General features: G+C 43.3%; 1 protein-coding gene across 1 annotated transcript in view; it reads right to left on the bottom strand.

Annotated features, from left to right (window-relative positions):
* Positions 1-14,872, bottom strand: part of NEURL1B (neuralized E3 ubiquitin protein ligase 1B) — a 316,674-nt gene extending 301,802 nt beyond the window's left edge. Inside the window, exon 1 of the mRNA XM_053298414.1 lies at positions 14,391-14,872. Coding sequence (XP_053154389.1) covers positions 14,391-14,640 — 250 coding nt within the window. The 5' untranslated portion in view covers positions 14,641-14,872. The remainder of the gene's footprint in view (positions 1-14,390) is intronic.
* Positions 14,873-15,636: the final 764 nt, after the last annotated feature.

The raw sequence follows: 15,636 nt of genomic DNA, 5'->3' as shown, positions 1-15,636 counted from the left end.
TTATAAACATGCACAATCTAATAAAACCAAAACAAATAGGCCACCCACATCAATGCCAACCAGACTAACAAATCTAGAACCAGCAAACCAGAACCCCAGTTTAAACTTCAACCTTCACCAAAAGCACACCTAAAAAAACACAGGGGCCAAACTGGGAGAATATTACTGATTCCAATAATGTCAGTGCCTCCATGAAAAAACGCTACCCCTAATGGATGCCTCTTGCACCTCAAATGGCAAAGGCAACGAAAATAGGGTCTCAGTTGATGATCCGAGTATGTGTAAGGGCACATATGGATAAAGGGAGTTCTTACGGTACCCAAGTCCCAAACCTAGATCATGAAAACACTATGGGGGGAGATGTTAAAAACACCTCCCTCAAAGTGACTGCTCCAGTCAAAGTTAAAGCCGCCTATGCCAGCCTTAAGAAAAATCAAGAGATCCGATCACAGATCTCACATCAATTTGTCCTTCCATACTCTGCCCCCCAAATATGCAGAACATGGATTGAGTACAACAAGCATTCACACTTTTTCAGAAAAAGATGAATGAAAAGAGAAAGTTCTGTGTGCAAAGGAAATAATCCCCACCCCCCCAAAAGTCTTCCTACCATATGATCATAATTTGCCAGTGTTCAGTTCTTTCTCTTGGTTTTAGACTGGTGGCACAATTGTCATAAGTTGAAAGAGAACACCAAATCCCCAGCAATCTAAAGCTTGTATTGTAATTTACAGAGGGCTCCTCCAACAGCCATTGCCCCAAGCACACTGACATGGAAAAAACGTTCAAGGTAGCAAGGAGAAAAAGAAGTAGAATTACATGATGGAGCTATAGCAGAAGAGGCCTTTTCCAACTGATGCAAAGCAAACAGCCAGTACTGAATCTAGGTGTGTGGTTAGGGACAGAAGCAAATTACCTACTCCTATTAAAAACATGGTCATGGAATGGTCCCATAGAGCAGGGATTCTCAACCTTGAGTCCCCATATGTTATTGGACTTCAACCCCCATAATCCCCAGCCCCAATGGCCTTTGGTTGGGGATTATAGGAGTTGAAGTCCATCAACATCTGGGGACCCAAAGTTGAGAATCCCTGCTGTAGAGGACAAACTCAGGAATTTTCATCACCGGAATTTTACAGAAATAGAGATCTGTTCAAAATGCCTGTCTCTCTCCTTCTCTCAAAGTATTAAGCAAAAGTTGCTATCTCTGAAACTAATTATTAAAACAAGGGAAAAAATACTGCATAGTGCAACATATTTGGCAGTTGCTCTGTCACTTAAAACAAGCACTGTTTCCTTAGCAATGTCTTCCTCCCACAGTTTCCTGTTCTTGTGTGCTACACTAGAGGCATTATGCAGAGCAACAGGAATATCAAAATGCACAAGTAGATTTGTAGCCATTAATCTCAGATGTATTTTTCAGTTTAAAATATATCAGTCAAAAGCAAGCAGCATACTTTTTTTTTTAAAGAGAAACTATAAAGATTTTGATGGGCTTTATAAGCCCATCCATGAAAAGAGAAGGGGAATAAATCACATTCTAGGCATAGCACAAAAATATTCCATTTCCTCTCAATGTCCTTTAAACTTGTTAGCAATTTGGACTGGACTATCATTATTTGTGAAACTGAGAGTATTCAAGTAGGATGCTATAATTCCCGACACAATGAGATATTCCCAAAAGACAATAGCCTTGTAACTTGCAGGTTTCCTTCCAATTAACCTCAGCCCCACATGTAACCTTCTCCAACAAATCTGTGGTCACTCAGATGTAGATTTGCAGTATATATGTAGGTCAACCCAATGTATGGCTCATATGGTGCAACAGATAACTAGCTCCACCACTTTAGCTGCCCTTTAAAAAAAAAAAAAACATTTTAAATCCCGCTCTTCCTCCAAGGGGCCCAGATCGGTGTACTACATACTTAAGTTTCTCCTCACAACAACCCTGTGAAGTAGGTTAGGCTGAGAGAGAAGTGACTAACCCAGAGACATTTTGCATCTGGCTCCACCCCAGGACCACTATTTTGCATCCAATTTCAGAGGACAGACCTGGTTGCTAGAAAAACAAAGTTGATCCTGCCACCTTAAAGTCTGCCCACCCCTACTGTAGAATGCTTGAAGAAGGAGAAGAGACAGATTATTGGCTGTTATACCTACAAAAGGTATTTACTAAATTCTACTCCTTCTTAGTCTTTCTTAAATACCGTCTCCATATCATCATTTCAGTTTCCTCACAAGATCATTCTTTCCACTCTCGGTCTTGGTTCCAAGCCTCCCTCAACACAACTCCATCCTCCATCTCTTTCACATAAAAAAGCAAAGAAGAAAAGGATGACAACTACTGTAGAAGAAAGCGTTAATCCCCTCTAGAGGAGGGGGATTAACTGATGATCTGATGATGTCATCAGAAAGACTCCAGTCTATTATGTAGTTGAAATAAAACTCTTTGGAAAGATGGCTTGTCTCAGCTCTCTCAGTATAATACAACTACAAAGAGAGGAACGGCAGAATTCATGCTACCATTGAAGTTTCTGATCACTAATAATAAAAACACCAAGAGACATTCTGAAACTCAAGTCATGCATATTAACAGAGAGCTAGACAGGTGGACTTAACTATACGCGAATCCAACATCCACAGTTTTGCATATCCACGGTCTGGTAATTGACACCCAACCTCAGTATACACAGGGGAAAATGCCATTAAAGGAGTTAAATTCATGTATCTGTGGTTTTGAGACAGCCAGAAATGACCTCAGAAGTCATTTCTGGCCGCCATTTTTTTTTTTCAAATGGAGCCATTTTGTGGCTCATTTCTTTTTAAAAAATGTGTTTTCTATGGAGGTAGGGGGAGGCAGAATTATGACTTCTGGGGGGCATTGTTGGAGTGCTAGAGGCCTGCAGAGCACAGTAGGGCACTATTTTGCCCTTTTTGAATGTTTTTTGCCATTTTAAACACAATTTTTTGGACCTCCAGGAACGTAACCCCCACAATCCCGTAGACTTAGTAACTCAGTGTTCATTTTTGCCATATCCACAGTAATTGCAGAGAACAGAACCCCCACAAATACCAAGATAGTGCTGTATCTATTTATTTATTTTTAAAAGCAGCAGAAAAAAATATCAAGATTCTATTTGGGGTGGGAGGGGGAGAGAGCAAAAAACACACCTATGGTAAGAAAAAGACAAGGATATTATCCAAAAAGCTCTCATTGGGAGCTAAAGAGGCTCCACTGCATTTATTATTAAGAAATCCTTTTTGGCAGATGTTTGTACCTTCAATTTCCTCATGTAAATGTTGCCACTGCAGCCATGGCCATATGGATAATTCTTTAACTATCACACTGAAGGTTAGGTTCCCTGTTAAAAATCCATTGGGGGGAAATTAAAATCAGATTCTGTCTCATCATATACTACACCTACACTTACATTCTCTTAACAATGAATTCATGGCTCTCTTTCTCACACACAGACAGACAGACAGACAGACAGACACACACACACACACACACACACTGAGTTGCGAACTGAACATGGCCATTCATTTCAGTTTTCTTTCATGAAAATTGTACAAGTCTGTCTGGCAGTAACCTGTAACCAGGGGCATAACTATAATAGGGCAAGGGGAGACAGTTGTCTGGGAGCCCACTGCCTTGGGGGCCCCTCCAGAAGCAAGTCACATGACTGACTCCCCCAGTCGTGCACCCGCCTGGGCTTCCTTCAGTTTTATTCATCCTCCAAAACTGATGTGAGTGTTAAGACCTGGAGCTACCAGAACAGCATGTCTTTCTCTAGTACCATTAAATGACTTGCATCGTCCACAATTTACAAAACCTTTTAAAAAATAATTTAGGATGATGTTCTGTTGTGGCACATTGGAGATTTTATACACACACACACACACACACACACTTTTACTATGTTTCTGTTACCACATTTAAGATTTTATTTACTTCATGAGCAGAGCTTCAGTCCACTCCAACCTTGCTACGCCCCTGCCTGTAACTACTAGCTCTTGCTTTTGAAAATTTCTAGGCTTTCAGTTTGTGTTTCCTTAAGCAGACCAAAGTCACATGTACAGACACAGACTGGACTGTAGGATTGTTGTTTGTGGTAGGACTGGGCCAAGGTAGAGGAGTTAAGACAGAGAAACAATATAGGAAAGGAGGTAGAATAGAAATAAACAAAATAAATTAAGAGTTTTAAGGACAGCCTAGGCAACTCAAGAGACTGCTACAATTGCAAATATGAAACATTTATGTAACATTTAAGATTATTTTGTTTAATATAAATGCAGTTTTGTTTCTGTGTTTACTGTCATTGCATCTGCAGCTTGTCACAGGAATGAGTAAAGATATCCATTACATTTTTTTAAAAATCAGGTATTATGTACTATTTCATCAATTAGTAAAATTACACAAAGTATACCCTCCCAGATGTTGTAAATGCCCTGTAGAGTTGTAAATTAACAAGTTTTAGTAATCAGATTTGCACCATTGTTTAAGAAATATGTGAAAAGGTATCAGTGGGAAACTTGATTTAAATCAATCCACCCTGCTTTCAGGCCATCAGTGTGCCACACTATGCCTAAAAATCAGGGTGGGGCTTGTCTTGAACATCCTCAAAATAACCCAGTAAAGATCTTGATGGAAAAGCAAACTGAGGCATACTGCATGACTGACTTCCTATCTCCCAGGGTCAAGTTATCCTGGACCACACTGGCTCCAGACATAAAAACATCCAAATCCTTCTTGTCAAAATGCAGAACTTCCACTCGTGTTTTCTTCTGCCTTCAGAAAGCACCTCCCAAATGCTAGTGGACTTTTCATATTCAGAATGAGCTGTGTTTACATCAACTGACAAAAGCAAGTGAGCTGCTGTATTTGTTTGGTTACTTAGACAGAGATGATTTAAAGCCAAAGGGATAAAACCCTCAAGGTTATGCAGTATATGAGAGGGTAAAAAAAGCTCCTTCTTCCTGTTCACTCCAGCCAAATCTCAAGTTTTGAAAAGATGAATAACTGTTAGAAAGACTCACAAAGACTCCACTGCCTCCCACACATTCTACTCAGGAATCTGAAGAGAACACTCTGACTCCTATCAAAGACAGACAGCACCATAGACGGTAGACACAAACACCCATTTCTCTTCCTGAACTTCTGCGCTGAGCTGAGAAAGGGAACACGTTCTGACAGCCAACGTGCTGGCAGGAGAAATTCACTCCCACTCCACCACATGCCACACGTCAAACAGCAGCCTGCCTGATGCTTAGGCACAAAAGAAAGGCAAAAGTACCCCAGACACAGCATAATCTTGCCTTCAGAGGAACCAGCTCAAATCTGTTCTGCCACAACATAACAGCTAGCTGTGCCCCTGACAAGTGGCTGTAAGTCCCCAAACAAAAGCTCTGAAGCATCCCTTCAGAAAAAGTGCCTACTCCATTCCTCTGAGACAGCTCCACATGCCAGCAGTGGAAAGCCTGCGAATTTTTCTTAACAGGCTATGTTGGTCCTGCAAAGACACCCCCCAAAAGGTTAGTCAGTCACATGAATGGGCCGGAAACTGAATAATTTGTGTCAACTGCAGCAGTCAACTGTCTTGCACTAGTATATAGAAACCCCAAAGTGCATAGGAGCACTGCTCATACAGCAGGTCTCGAAGCTCTTCTCCTTAGGGATTCTCCACACATGCCTCGTACCCAATGGACTATGGAGCTGGCTGGGTGTTGCGTGATGACTGGAATGCCAGTCCTTTCTTCCCTGCATGACTTAGCTGTTTGCCTGGGGAAAGGATAGTTGTTTGCAGCCTGCATTTGCCCTGCCAAGGGATGTTTGAATCCAGCAGTTTGTGTCTATAGGTGTCAGTTGCTTCCCTCCTGTCTGCTGTGCCGTGGTAGCCTGCACTGAGGATGGTGCTGTGGTCTCTTTCTGGCAGCCTAATTGCACATATGCACACACACACACTGCATGCGTGTGTGAACATGTAACTATGCATACTAGATTGGCAGACATCCAGAGGTCATTAGATTTAACACTGTGCATTGACTGGCTACCTTCCATACATGGCTGATGTGAGGATGTCATCGGCACACAATGTCATGACTGGTGAATAGCAGCAAAGTAGACAAGGATGATGTGGATGTATGTCAGTGCTGCTTTGTATATATCTGTTTATAAGGCTGAACTCCTATGCACACCTGCTTGGGAGAAAGCCACGTTGAACTCTGAGGGACTTCCTTCTGTATAAAACATACAGGGAATCAGGCAGCATATGACATTTACAAAACTAGTCAGCTGCTCCAAAGACTGATGCATGAAGGCTGGCAATGCAACATCACACAACTTTGTTAGCTTTTACTCAATACTACTATGCATAAACTTGAGTGATATTTGCAATGCATTGTTGCAAGAATAATATTTTTTGCAGTTTAAGTTATATATTCACTTCATGTTGTGGGTGGGAGAGATTTGAGAACTAAAGAACAGGAATCATGGCTTTCAATAAATATAATCGTTGAATACAGTTATGTGCTGAGTTATGAAGGCAGGCTGCCCTCTAGTGATGAAGATTTGCTATTGCTGACTGGAGAAAAAACTAATTAATACGTATGAGCAAGCTCAAAAGCAAAAGCTTTTTCTTCTGCGTGAATGAGAGAAATGCAGTCATTGTTGGCTCCTTACTTTGGAACAACCTGCAACATTGGGAATGCAAATAAAGGAAGAAAAAGTGTGTTTCTAGGGACAGTTAAAGGAAGAGCAAATATGATGATATACTGCTGCCCACTGCTGAGTTGCAGCCCTTTGAAGGTCAGGCTTCCAACTACTCCAAAAGGAGTAAAGAGACTGGCCAGGTTCAAACCACAGAATTTTAGAGTGGGGAGAGAACTTGGAACTCTTTGAGTCCAGACCCCTGCCAAGTGCTAACAGGTGCTGCTGTGTGGCCTCCATTTGAAAACCTACTGCTTCCCAGGGCAGACTGTTTCACTATCAAATAACTCTTACAATTAAGGCATTCAGGTTAGATATTTGCTTCCTTGTCATTTCAACTCATCACTTCTGTTGGGGGCTGTAATTTTTATCCCCCAGTTAATTAGCAGAGCACTCTTCCCATCCAGATTCATTCAGCCCCCTCCCTAGCTGCTTTTAAGGCCCTTCTTAAGACCTACCTGTTTCGCCAAGCATTTGCCCTTTAATTATTTTTTAATTGTTATTGGTATTGTTGTTGTCCACCACCTAGAGTCTTTGGAGGAGGTAGTATATAAGAAAAATTTAAATAAATAAATAAATAAATAAATAAATAAATAAATAAATAAGCAAGCTACCCACTCCAGTTAGAATAGAATGCAGAGTTTAGTTGTTGCAGCTATTTAGAGAAGACACATGTAGATTCTTGTAGAATAAATACTATTTATTGCCCCCCCCCCCGAATCCTGCTATGCTGCCTCATCGTGGTGGTAGTGGTGGGGTGTTCCTGGGAGGGCTGAGCGAAATATGCTGGGAGGCATATTCCCAGTAGGGTCACCCAAAGCGTGGTCATCCCAGCTGCCCAGTTAAAGCAAGCAGGCACCTATATTGGGCAGCAGCAATACAGGAAAGTGCTGGAGGCAGACAATCAATTCAGTGACAATGACAAAGGCATCATTTCATACTGCGCAGGAGAAGACAATGGTAAACCACTCCTGTATTTTACCAAGAAAACCACATGGATAAACAAAATGGAGTGATTGTCGACATAGTGCCAGATGATGGGCCCCTCAGGTTGGATGGTACTCAACATGCTACTGAGGAAGAGCTGAGGATCTCTCAGAATACTGATGGTGTTTATGACATGGTTAGACTAAAGCCCTTTGGACGTCTGGCAGCTGATGTTGCCGTGCAGGAAAAGAAAATCCAAAGCTGCAAAGAAAGAATCACAATGGGAACGTGAAACGTAAGAAGCATGAATATGGGAAAGCTCGATACAGTGAAAGATTAATCAACTACAGACTGACTTCTTGGGCACCCGTGAATTAAAATGGACGGGAATGGGACACTTGCAGTCAGAAAACCATACCATTTACTACTCAGGACATGAAAACCAAAGAAGGAATGGTGTTGCTTTCATAGTCAGGAAGGATATAGCAATGACAGTACTTGGGTACAATGCAGTCAGTGACTGACTAATATTAATTAGATTTCATGGACAACCCTTTAACATGACAGTTCTTCAAGTCTATGCCCCAATGACTGATGCAGAAGAAGAGAAGTTTATGAGTTTTATGCTCGAGTTCAGTCTGAAATTGACAACATGAAAGCAAGATGTGATGCTGGTGGTTGGAGACTGGAATGCCAAAGCTGGCAAAGGTTTGAAGGAAAACACAGTCGGCCTATATGGCATAGGAAACAGAAACAAAGCAGGAGAATGACTTATTGATTTCTGCCAAGCCAAAGATATCTTCAATGCTAACACATTCTTCAAACAACCAAAGCGGTGCCTATACACATGGACATCACCAGATCACCAGGTTACATCATTGGTGCAACAAGGTGGAAGAGCTCAGTTATAACAGCAAAGATGTGGCCGGGGGCCACCTGTGGAACCGATCACGAACTGCTCATCTGCAAGTTCCAAGTTAAGCTAAAGCGGAAAAACAAAGCTATCCAGCTTCCACGATATGATCTTGAGAATGTACCCACCATTTTCAAGGAGAACATCAGGAACTGCTTTGAAGTTCTGGACCTCATTGAAAGGGAACTAGAGGAACTGTGGCATGAAATCAAAGAAGTTGTTAAGGACGAATGTGAAAAGAGGCTGCCAAAGACCAAGAAACAGAAGAAAGCAAAATGGATGTCAGAACAGACAGTGGAAATTGCCCAGAAGAGGAGAGAACCCAAAGTCAAGAAAGATAAAGACCTCAGGAAGGAACTTAATAGGGAATTTCAGAAAGCTGTTAGAAGAGACAAGGAGCAATACTACAATGACATCTGTAAAGACCTTGAGGATGGAAATAGACACGGAAAAACAAGGCGTTTTCCAAAAGATCTCTGAACTCAGAGGGAGGTTCCAACCTCGAATTGGTATGTTAAGGGATGCCAAAGAACAGCTAGTAACTGAGTCAGAGAAGATCAAACAGAGATGGAAGGAGTATACTGAAAATCTGTGCAGCAGGGACATCAACATCCAAGATACTCTAGAAGATATTCCCTACTTGCAAGAACCTCTAGTACAGGAAGATGAAGTTAGATCAGCAATTTGGTCATTATCAAGTCAGAAGGCTACAGGAATTGATGGAATAGCTACAGAAATGTGGCAGGCAACAGAAGAAGAATCAGTCAAGGCTCTAATCAAACTATGCCAGCAAACTTGGAGAACAACACAGTGGCCAACAGATTGAAAGAGGTCAGTCTACATACCCATACCAAAGAAAGGAGACTTAACAGATTCTGTGCACCATCGCACAATATCCTGAATTTCACAAGCTAGCAAAATAATGCTCAGGATCATCCCACACAGATTAGAGCCCTGTGTGGAAAGGGAAATGCCGGATGTTCAAGCTGGTTTCAGAAAAGTCCAAGGAACAAGAAAATCCTTGCTGATGCACACTGGATAATTAAGAAAGCCAAAGAATTCCAGAAAGAAGTCAATATGTGCTTTATTGACTACAGAAAAGCCTTTGATTGCGTCGACCATGTCAAGTTGTGGAATATCCTTAGGGAAATGGGCTTCCCAGAATATCTCATTTGTTCTCATGAAAAACCTGTACACAGGGCAGGAATCCACAGTCCAGACGGAACATGGTAAAACAGACTGGTTCCAGATCGGCAAAGGAGTAAGACAAGGCTGTATACTTTCTCCTTCTTTATTCAATTTATATGCTGAACATATACTGAGAGAAGCTGGACCAGAAGAAGATGAGCGTGGTTTTAAAGTTGGAGGAAGAAATATCAATAACCTGCGCTATGCTGATGACACCACTCTGATAGCTGAGAATGCAGATGATCTGCAAGCTCAAGTAATGAAAGTCAAGGAGGACAGTGAAAAAATGGGACTGCAACTAAATGTAAAGAAAACTAAACTAATGACAACAGGTCCAGCAACCAGCCTCAGAATTGACAATGAAGACACTGAAGTGGTGAATAGCTTCTGCCTTTTAGGATCGACCATCAACAGTAAAGGATCCAGCAGTCAAGAAATACGCCGCAGACTAGCATTTGGTAGGGTTGCAATGAAGGCCTTGGAAAGGATATTTAGATGCCGTGATATGTCTACACCCAAAAAGATTAGAATCATTTGGACAATGGTTTTTCCCATGACACTCTATGGAAGCGAAAGCTGGACTTTGAAGAAGTAAGATAGAAAAAGCGTTGACGCTTTTGAACTTTGGTGCTGAAGAAGACTTTTGAAGATACCATGGACAGCCAGGAAAACAAACAAATGGATCATAGAACAAATCAATCCAGAATTTTCACTCGAGGCACAAATGACAAGGCTCAGACTATCATACTTCGGACACATTATGCAAAGACCCAGCTTAAGAAGTCTATAATGCTGGGGAAAGTTGAACGAAAGAGAAGAAGAGGACGACCAGCAGCAAGGTAAGACAGATCATCCTGGAGATAATCTATCTATGTGGTCGCTAACACCGACTTGATGGCACTTAATCAATCAATCAATCAATTTATTGGTGAAGTGCACTTTGGATAAGAAAGAACTAACCCTAATCTATAGAACTACATAATGAATAGGTAGGGAGAGAGATATATGTTTCCATCTGCTCTCTAAGAGGAAAGGAAGGGATTCTGACTCAGCACAGGAAATACCTGTAGAGTCATATCAGGGGTCATGGACATGTAGAACAATTAGGGAGACCCTTACTCACTATCTCTACTCCCAATGCCCCTAGTGGTCATTAGGATAGTTGGTGCAAAAGGTCGATGCACTGGAAGTCCATCTCTAACAGCTTCTAGTGTCAGGAGCAGAGAACAAGTCCACTCCTTCAGATATCTGAAGGTAGCTGTCATATCCCCCCTTAGTCTTCTCATTTCCAGGCTAAGCATACGCAGCTCCTTCAATTGTTCCTCAGGGAACTTGGTTTCCAGACCTCTCACTATTTTTGCTGTCCTCCTCTAAACCCATTCCAGTTCATAAAGTGTTCTTCTCAAGATGTAGTGTCCAGAAGTGGACACAGTTCTCCAAATGAGGTCCAACCAATGTAGAATAGAGTGGAACAATTAATTCTCATGAACTGGACACTATGCCTCTATTAATGCAGTCCAAGATTGCCTTTAGCTATGGTTTGGCATAGCTTGTATGAGCCTCAGGCTTGTGCGTTCCTCACTGCCCTTCAGGCTCAAGGAGAGAAAATGTGTAGCTTCCTTTCCTAGTTTCAAACAAACCACAATTCATCATTGCATCAGAACATCCTGGTGTCTTCTAACCACAGTTTGTGAACAAGCCAGATGATAACCTCTGCGTGTTCCATTAGAAAGGGTGTGTGTGAGGCACTTACACCCAGTTTTATTTAAACAACAAACAAAAGGACACTGTCTTTGAGGGCCTGATTAAGGCTTTGCAAGTACTGTTGTTCTTTTGCCAAACTAGAAGTGACTGCATAGAAAACGTGGTACAGTGTAACTAATGCACAGATTTGAAAGTTAAATATTCATACTGATGAACAGATAGCAACAGTGAGACCCTACAGCTAGAACAGCTTTGGCATGCATATGCACAACCACAATAGATTCACACTCCCATCTAAACATGTTTCCTAAGTTGGCAGCAAGTTTCATTGATTCCATTGCTTTGCTTTCCTGTATCTATAAAAAGAACACTGCAATCCCATACAAATAGCCAAATGTGACATTTGTATTACAGGGTTAACCCTATCCTCACAGAGTTGAAGGTTGAGAACATCCTTTTATGCATATTTGGGTCTTTTGGAAAATTTATATCTTGCTTTTCTATCCAAAATGTGCAGTCCTATACTTTAAAAAATGGTTTGAGCAGCAAGTAAAGGATCTGGTATCTCCAGATCCACTTACATCCAGAAGAACCCAAGATCCGCTGGCATAGCAGAGACGGAGGAGGTGTACCACTGTGTACGGAGTGAGGTGTACCACCAACAGCATAATTTCAGCTAGCAGGGGCCCCCAAGCAGGGCAGAAATGTCAGCAGGACAGGAAGGAGCCAGCCTATGCCAAATCCTATACTCCCTTAAGATGTGATCCTAGTTACAGCCTAACATTAGGACAACTTCCAGCCCATGGCTTACAATATATCAAAAAATATACAATTGACAGCTTTCCAGTAAAAGCAAATTCCTAGATTAAATACCAAAAAATGCATTCTCTCAATCTCCTGTAAAAGAGGGCTTAGGCACACTATCATCATGCACAACTGTCATGCACACGGGGCAAGGACTTCTTGGTTATTGCCCCCAGGCTTTGGAATCCTTTCCCACTGGATGCCCACTCCTTGGCTTTTCTTGCTGCCTTTAAGTAAGGCACACAGCCTAAGCATACACAAAATAGGATGCTTAGAGTGCCCGACTCCCAGGGGAATCCCCCAATGCACTGTGGTCATCACACAGTGCATTGTGGGATTTCTGGAGACTGGGACAATGAGTCTCATCCTCCAGCAATCCATGCTGCACAGAGCAACGCAGATCATGTGGGCGCACAACACAAGCCCAAGAGAACCCTGTGGATCGTCTGGGGGGAGGATAGGTGGAACCTTGCCTTCCCCACCACCACCTTCCCCGCCCCGTCAGGGAGTGTATGAATAGCCTTTGTGTATAACAGCACTATACAGAGCACAAATAAACACAGAATACAAGCATCTGATTTGTGGCTGCTAGTAAAAAAAACAGCAAATAGTCTAGATGGGCAATTACTAATGAGCCAACCACTCCCAGGATTTGTTGAGACCAGATTTCATGCCCTCTGACCTTGTGGGATTTGGTCTCCACAGATCCTGGGACTGGTTAGCACATTGCAGAAAGGAATTGTTTATCTTTACAGTTTTATTTACACTATTGATCTTGCTATGCCTGTTTCTCATGGGCCATGGCTCAGTCGTAAAGAGCCTGCTTAAAAGGTCCCAGTTTTAATCCCTGGTAAGCATCTCAGCTCTAGATAAGACTGAGAAAGACTCCCATCTGAAACCCTGGAGAGTCACTACATGTCAAATACTGAGCTAGATGAACCCATGGTCTGACTCAGTAGCAAGCAGTTTCCTGTGTTATCACCAGAGGCCACTAGTCAAGAATGGGCTTCAGCCACACCAATTAGATTCTGTAATCATTTGGACTCTACAGAATACCATAACACATCTCCACACTCTGTGTGTGTGTGTGTGTGTGTGTGTGTGTGTGTGTGTGTGTGTGTGAGAGAGAGAGAGAGAGAGAGAGAGGGACCCCAACCGCAACCCCAACCCATTTTGGTCTCTCTTTTAAAAAATTTATTATTTATTTATTATTAAAATGATTTCTTCATCTATAACTTACATGACTACTTCATGCATCTGATGAAGTGGGCTTTGGCACACAAATATATTTATATCAACATTACACTATGCACCCCTTTGAGACAAGGAACCATTTCCTTATTCTTTTCCTATGTAAATAGCTTTGTGATTTTTTTTTTGTTGAAAAGTGATATGTAAGCAATAATAATGCCAAACCAGACATTACGTTAAGCATGTGCTATGCAGCTCTGTTTATTTTTTCTCTGTTAAAATATCATACATGGAGACCATGCAAAATCAGGACTGCAGCAAGAGAGGGGAGCAGTATTCCCTGTAACAAGGATTCCCAGCTGTTGTTGACTACAATTCCCAGAATCCTCAATCAAAGGCCATTGCAGCTGGGGATTCTGCAAGCTGTAGTCAACAACATCTGGAAATCCCTGTTACAGAGAACACTGGAGAGGAGCATTTACCTTTTGCCTCACCACAGTGCCAGTCTGCATTGCGTAAACATCTATTGGAGCAGGGAGAAAGGCACGGGCTCCAAGGCATCTCTGAGGTGTTTCAAGACTGCCGTTTTGCCTACACCTGTTCAGAAAAAGCACTCCCAGGTTACAACCACACGAGAGAAATCCGCTGTTCCAGTGGTCACTGTGTGCTCCCCTCCAGGTTTCAAAGAGGACGAGTCCTGCAGGGCTCAAGGCTGCCCGGAAGCCACCCTGTTTGCAGTGGGAGGGAGTCCTTCCCCCAGTTCCATCTACGTTGTGAGTGCAGATGGCTGTGGCACTGGTTATTCCACACGAACAAAAATGCACTCTCTAATATGCTCAGTAGTAGTATTCTCCTTTCTACTAATACCGAGCCTTGGTACTGGAAGCAGGTTGAACTGAGAACCTCTGCAGAATGACGACTTGTGACGAAACCAGCCGGCGCCGCTGCACTTACCAGGAGGAGGGACTCCCGAAATCCTGCTGCTGCAGTTAATACGAATCGTTATTCCCATCGGGGCAGACTCGGTGTTGCCCATGGCTAATGCAGTGCACGTTGTCCTTGTGTGTTGTATCGAGGGGCGCGCTGGAGAAAAGAAAGTGCGGGAATCTCCAGGGGCTACGTGGCAGGCCGACTGGGGGCTCCCAGGACTTTGGCCTTGGCAGCTGCGAATTCTCCCGCCGGATCGCGAGTTCAAACGCGGCATGTGGACGACGAAGCCAACCAATAAGCGCGGCGCGCGGAACACCTGCCAAATGGGCTGGCCTGGCCTGGGCGCCGCCTGCCCCTGGAAGCAGGCGTCGCTGCTGGAGGCTGGTGCTCGCGGAGCGGGGTAGTAGCGGAAGGGGTGCCAGCAGGGACAAGCCCTCGTCTGCCACAGACCAGACGGCCCTAAGAAAAGGAGACACAGAAAGCATTAACAAAGCCCTAAAGCGTCCATGATGAAACAGACTTTTTCTTAGGTCTGTAATCTTTATGCGGCCATTCATCCGTACTTTCGCCCCCCCCTCCCCATTTTTCGCCCCCTTTTGAACGAACTCTCCATCTACTATCGCTTATCACAACTGTGCTTTCCCGCCTCTGTCCTTCAATATGTGTTTTGTATGCTGAGCACGTGCCAAAAAAAGGAGAAGTAGAACGACAAGCGCGGGGAATGCCAGGGAGGATCTTTGGGCTCTTCCTCTTCCGCCACGCGCCCAAATCAATAGCGCCAAAGTCGCAGGGCAAGGGCTGGCGCGTGGAGGGACAGTCTGGTGGGCAAGAGGGAGAGGACGGGCTCCCTTCGCCTGTCTTGTTGGCACTGAGGGAGGCTGCCTCTTATCTTGGAAACGGGCATCCTCCTGTCGTGTGCGCACAGGGCCGTGCGATTGGTGGTTTGGTGCTTCATCCCAGTGAGCATGCGGCAGGGCAAGATTGTACACACGTACGTTGCATAATCTCACACTGCGAGGGAGGAGGCAATGGTAAACCCCTCCTGTATTCTACCAAAGAAAGCCTCAGGGCTCTGTGGGCGCCAGGAGTCGAAATTGACTTGACGGCACACTTGACCTTGACCTTTTACATTGTACACACGAACCGCGTGGTCATGTCTGAATTATACTAGGGTCTCCCATCTCCGTAGAAACTGATACACTGTTGTACTCATGGCCAGCCTTTTAAGTTTTTGGGCCTACATTGTTTTGCTTTACTACAACTCTGAGGT

The sequence above is a fragment of the Hemicordylus capensis genome, chromosome 2 (genome assembly GCF_027244095.1).
Source record: "Hemicordylus capensis ecotype Gifberg chromosome 2, rHemCap1.1.pri, whole genome shotgun sequence".
Taxonomy (NCBI): Eukaryota; Metazoa; Chordata; class Lepidosauria; order Squamata; family Cordylidae; genus Hemicordylus; species Hemicordylus capensis.
The sequence above is the reverse complement of the archived record's forward strand: the minus strand, read 5'-3'. Positions and strand labels throughout refer to the sequence as shown.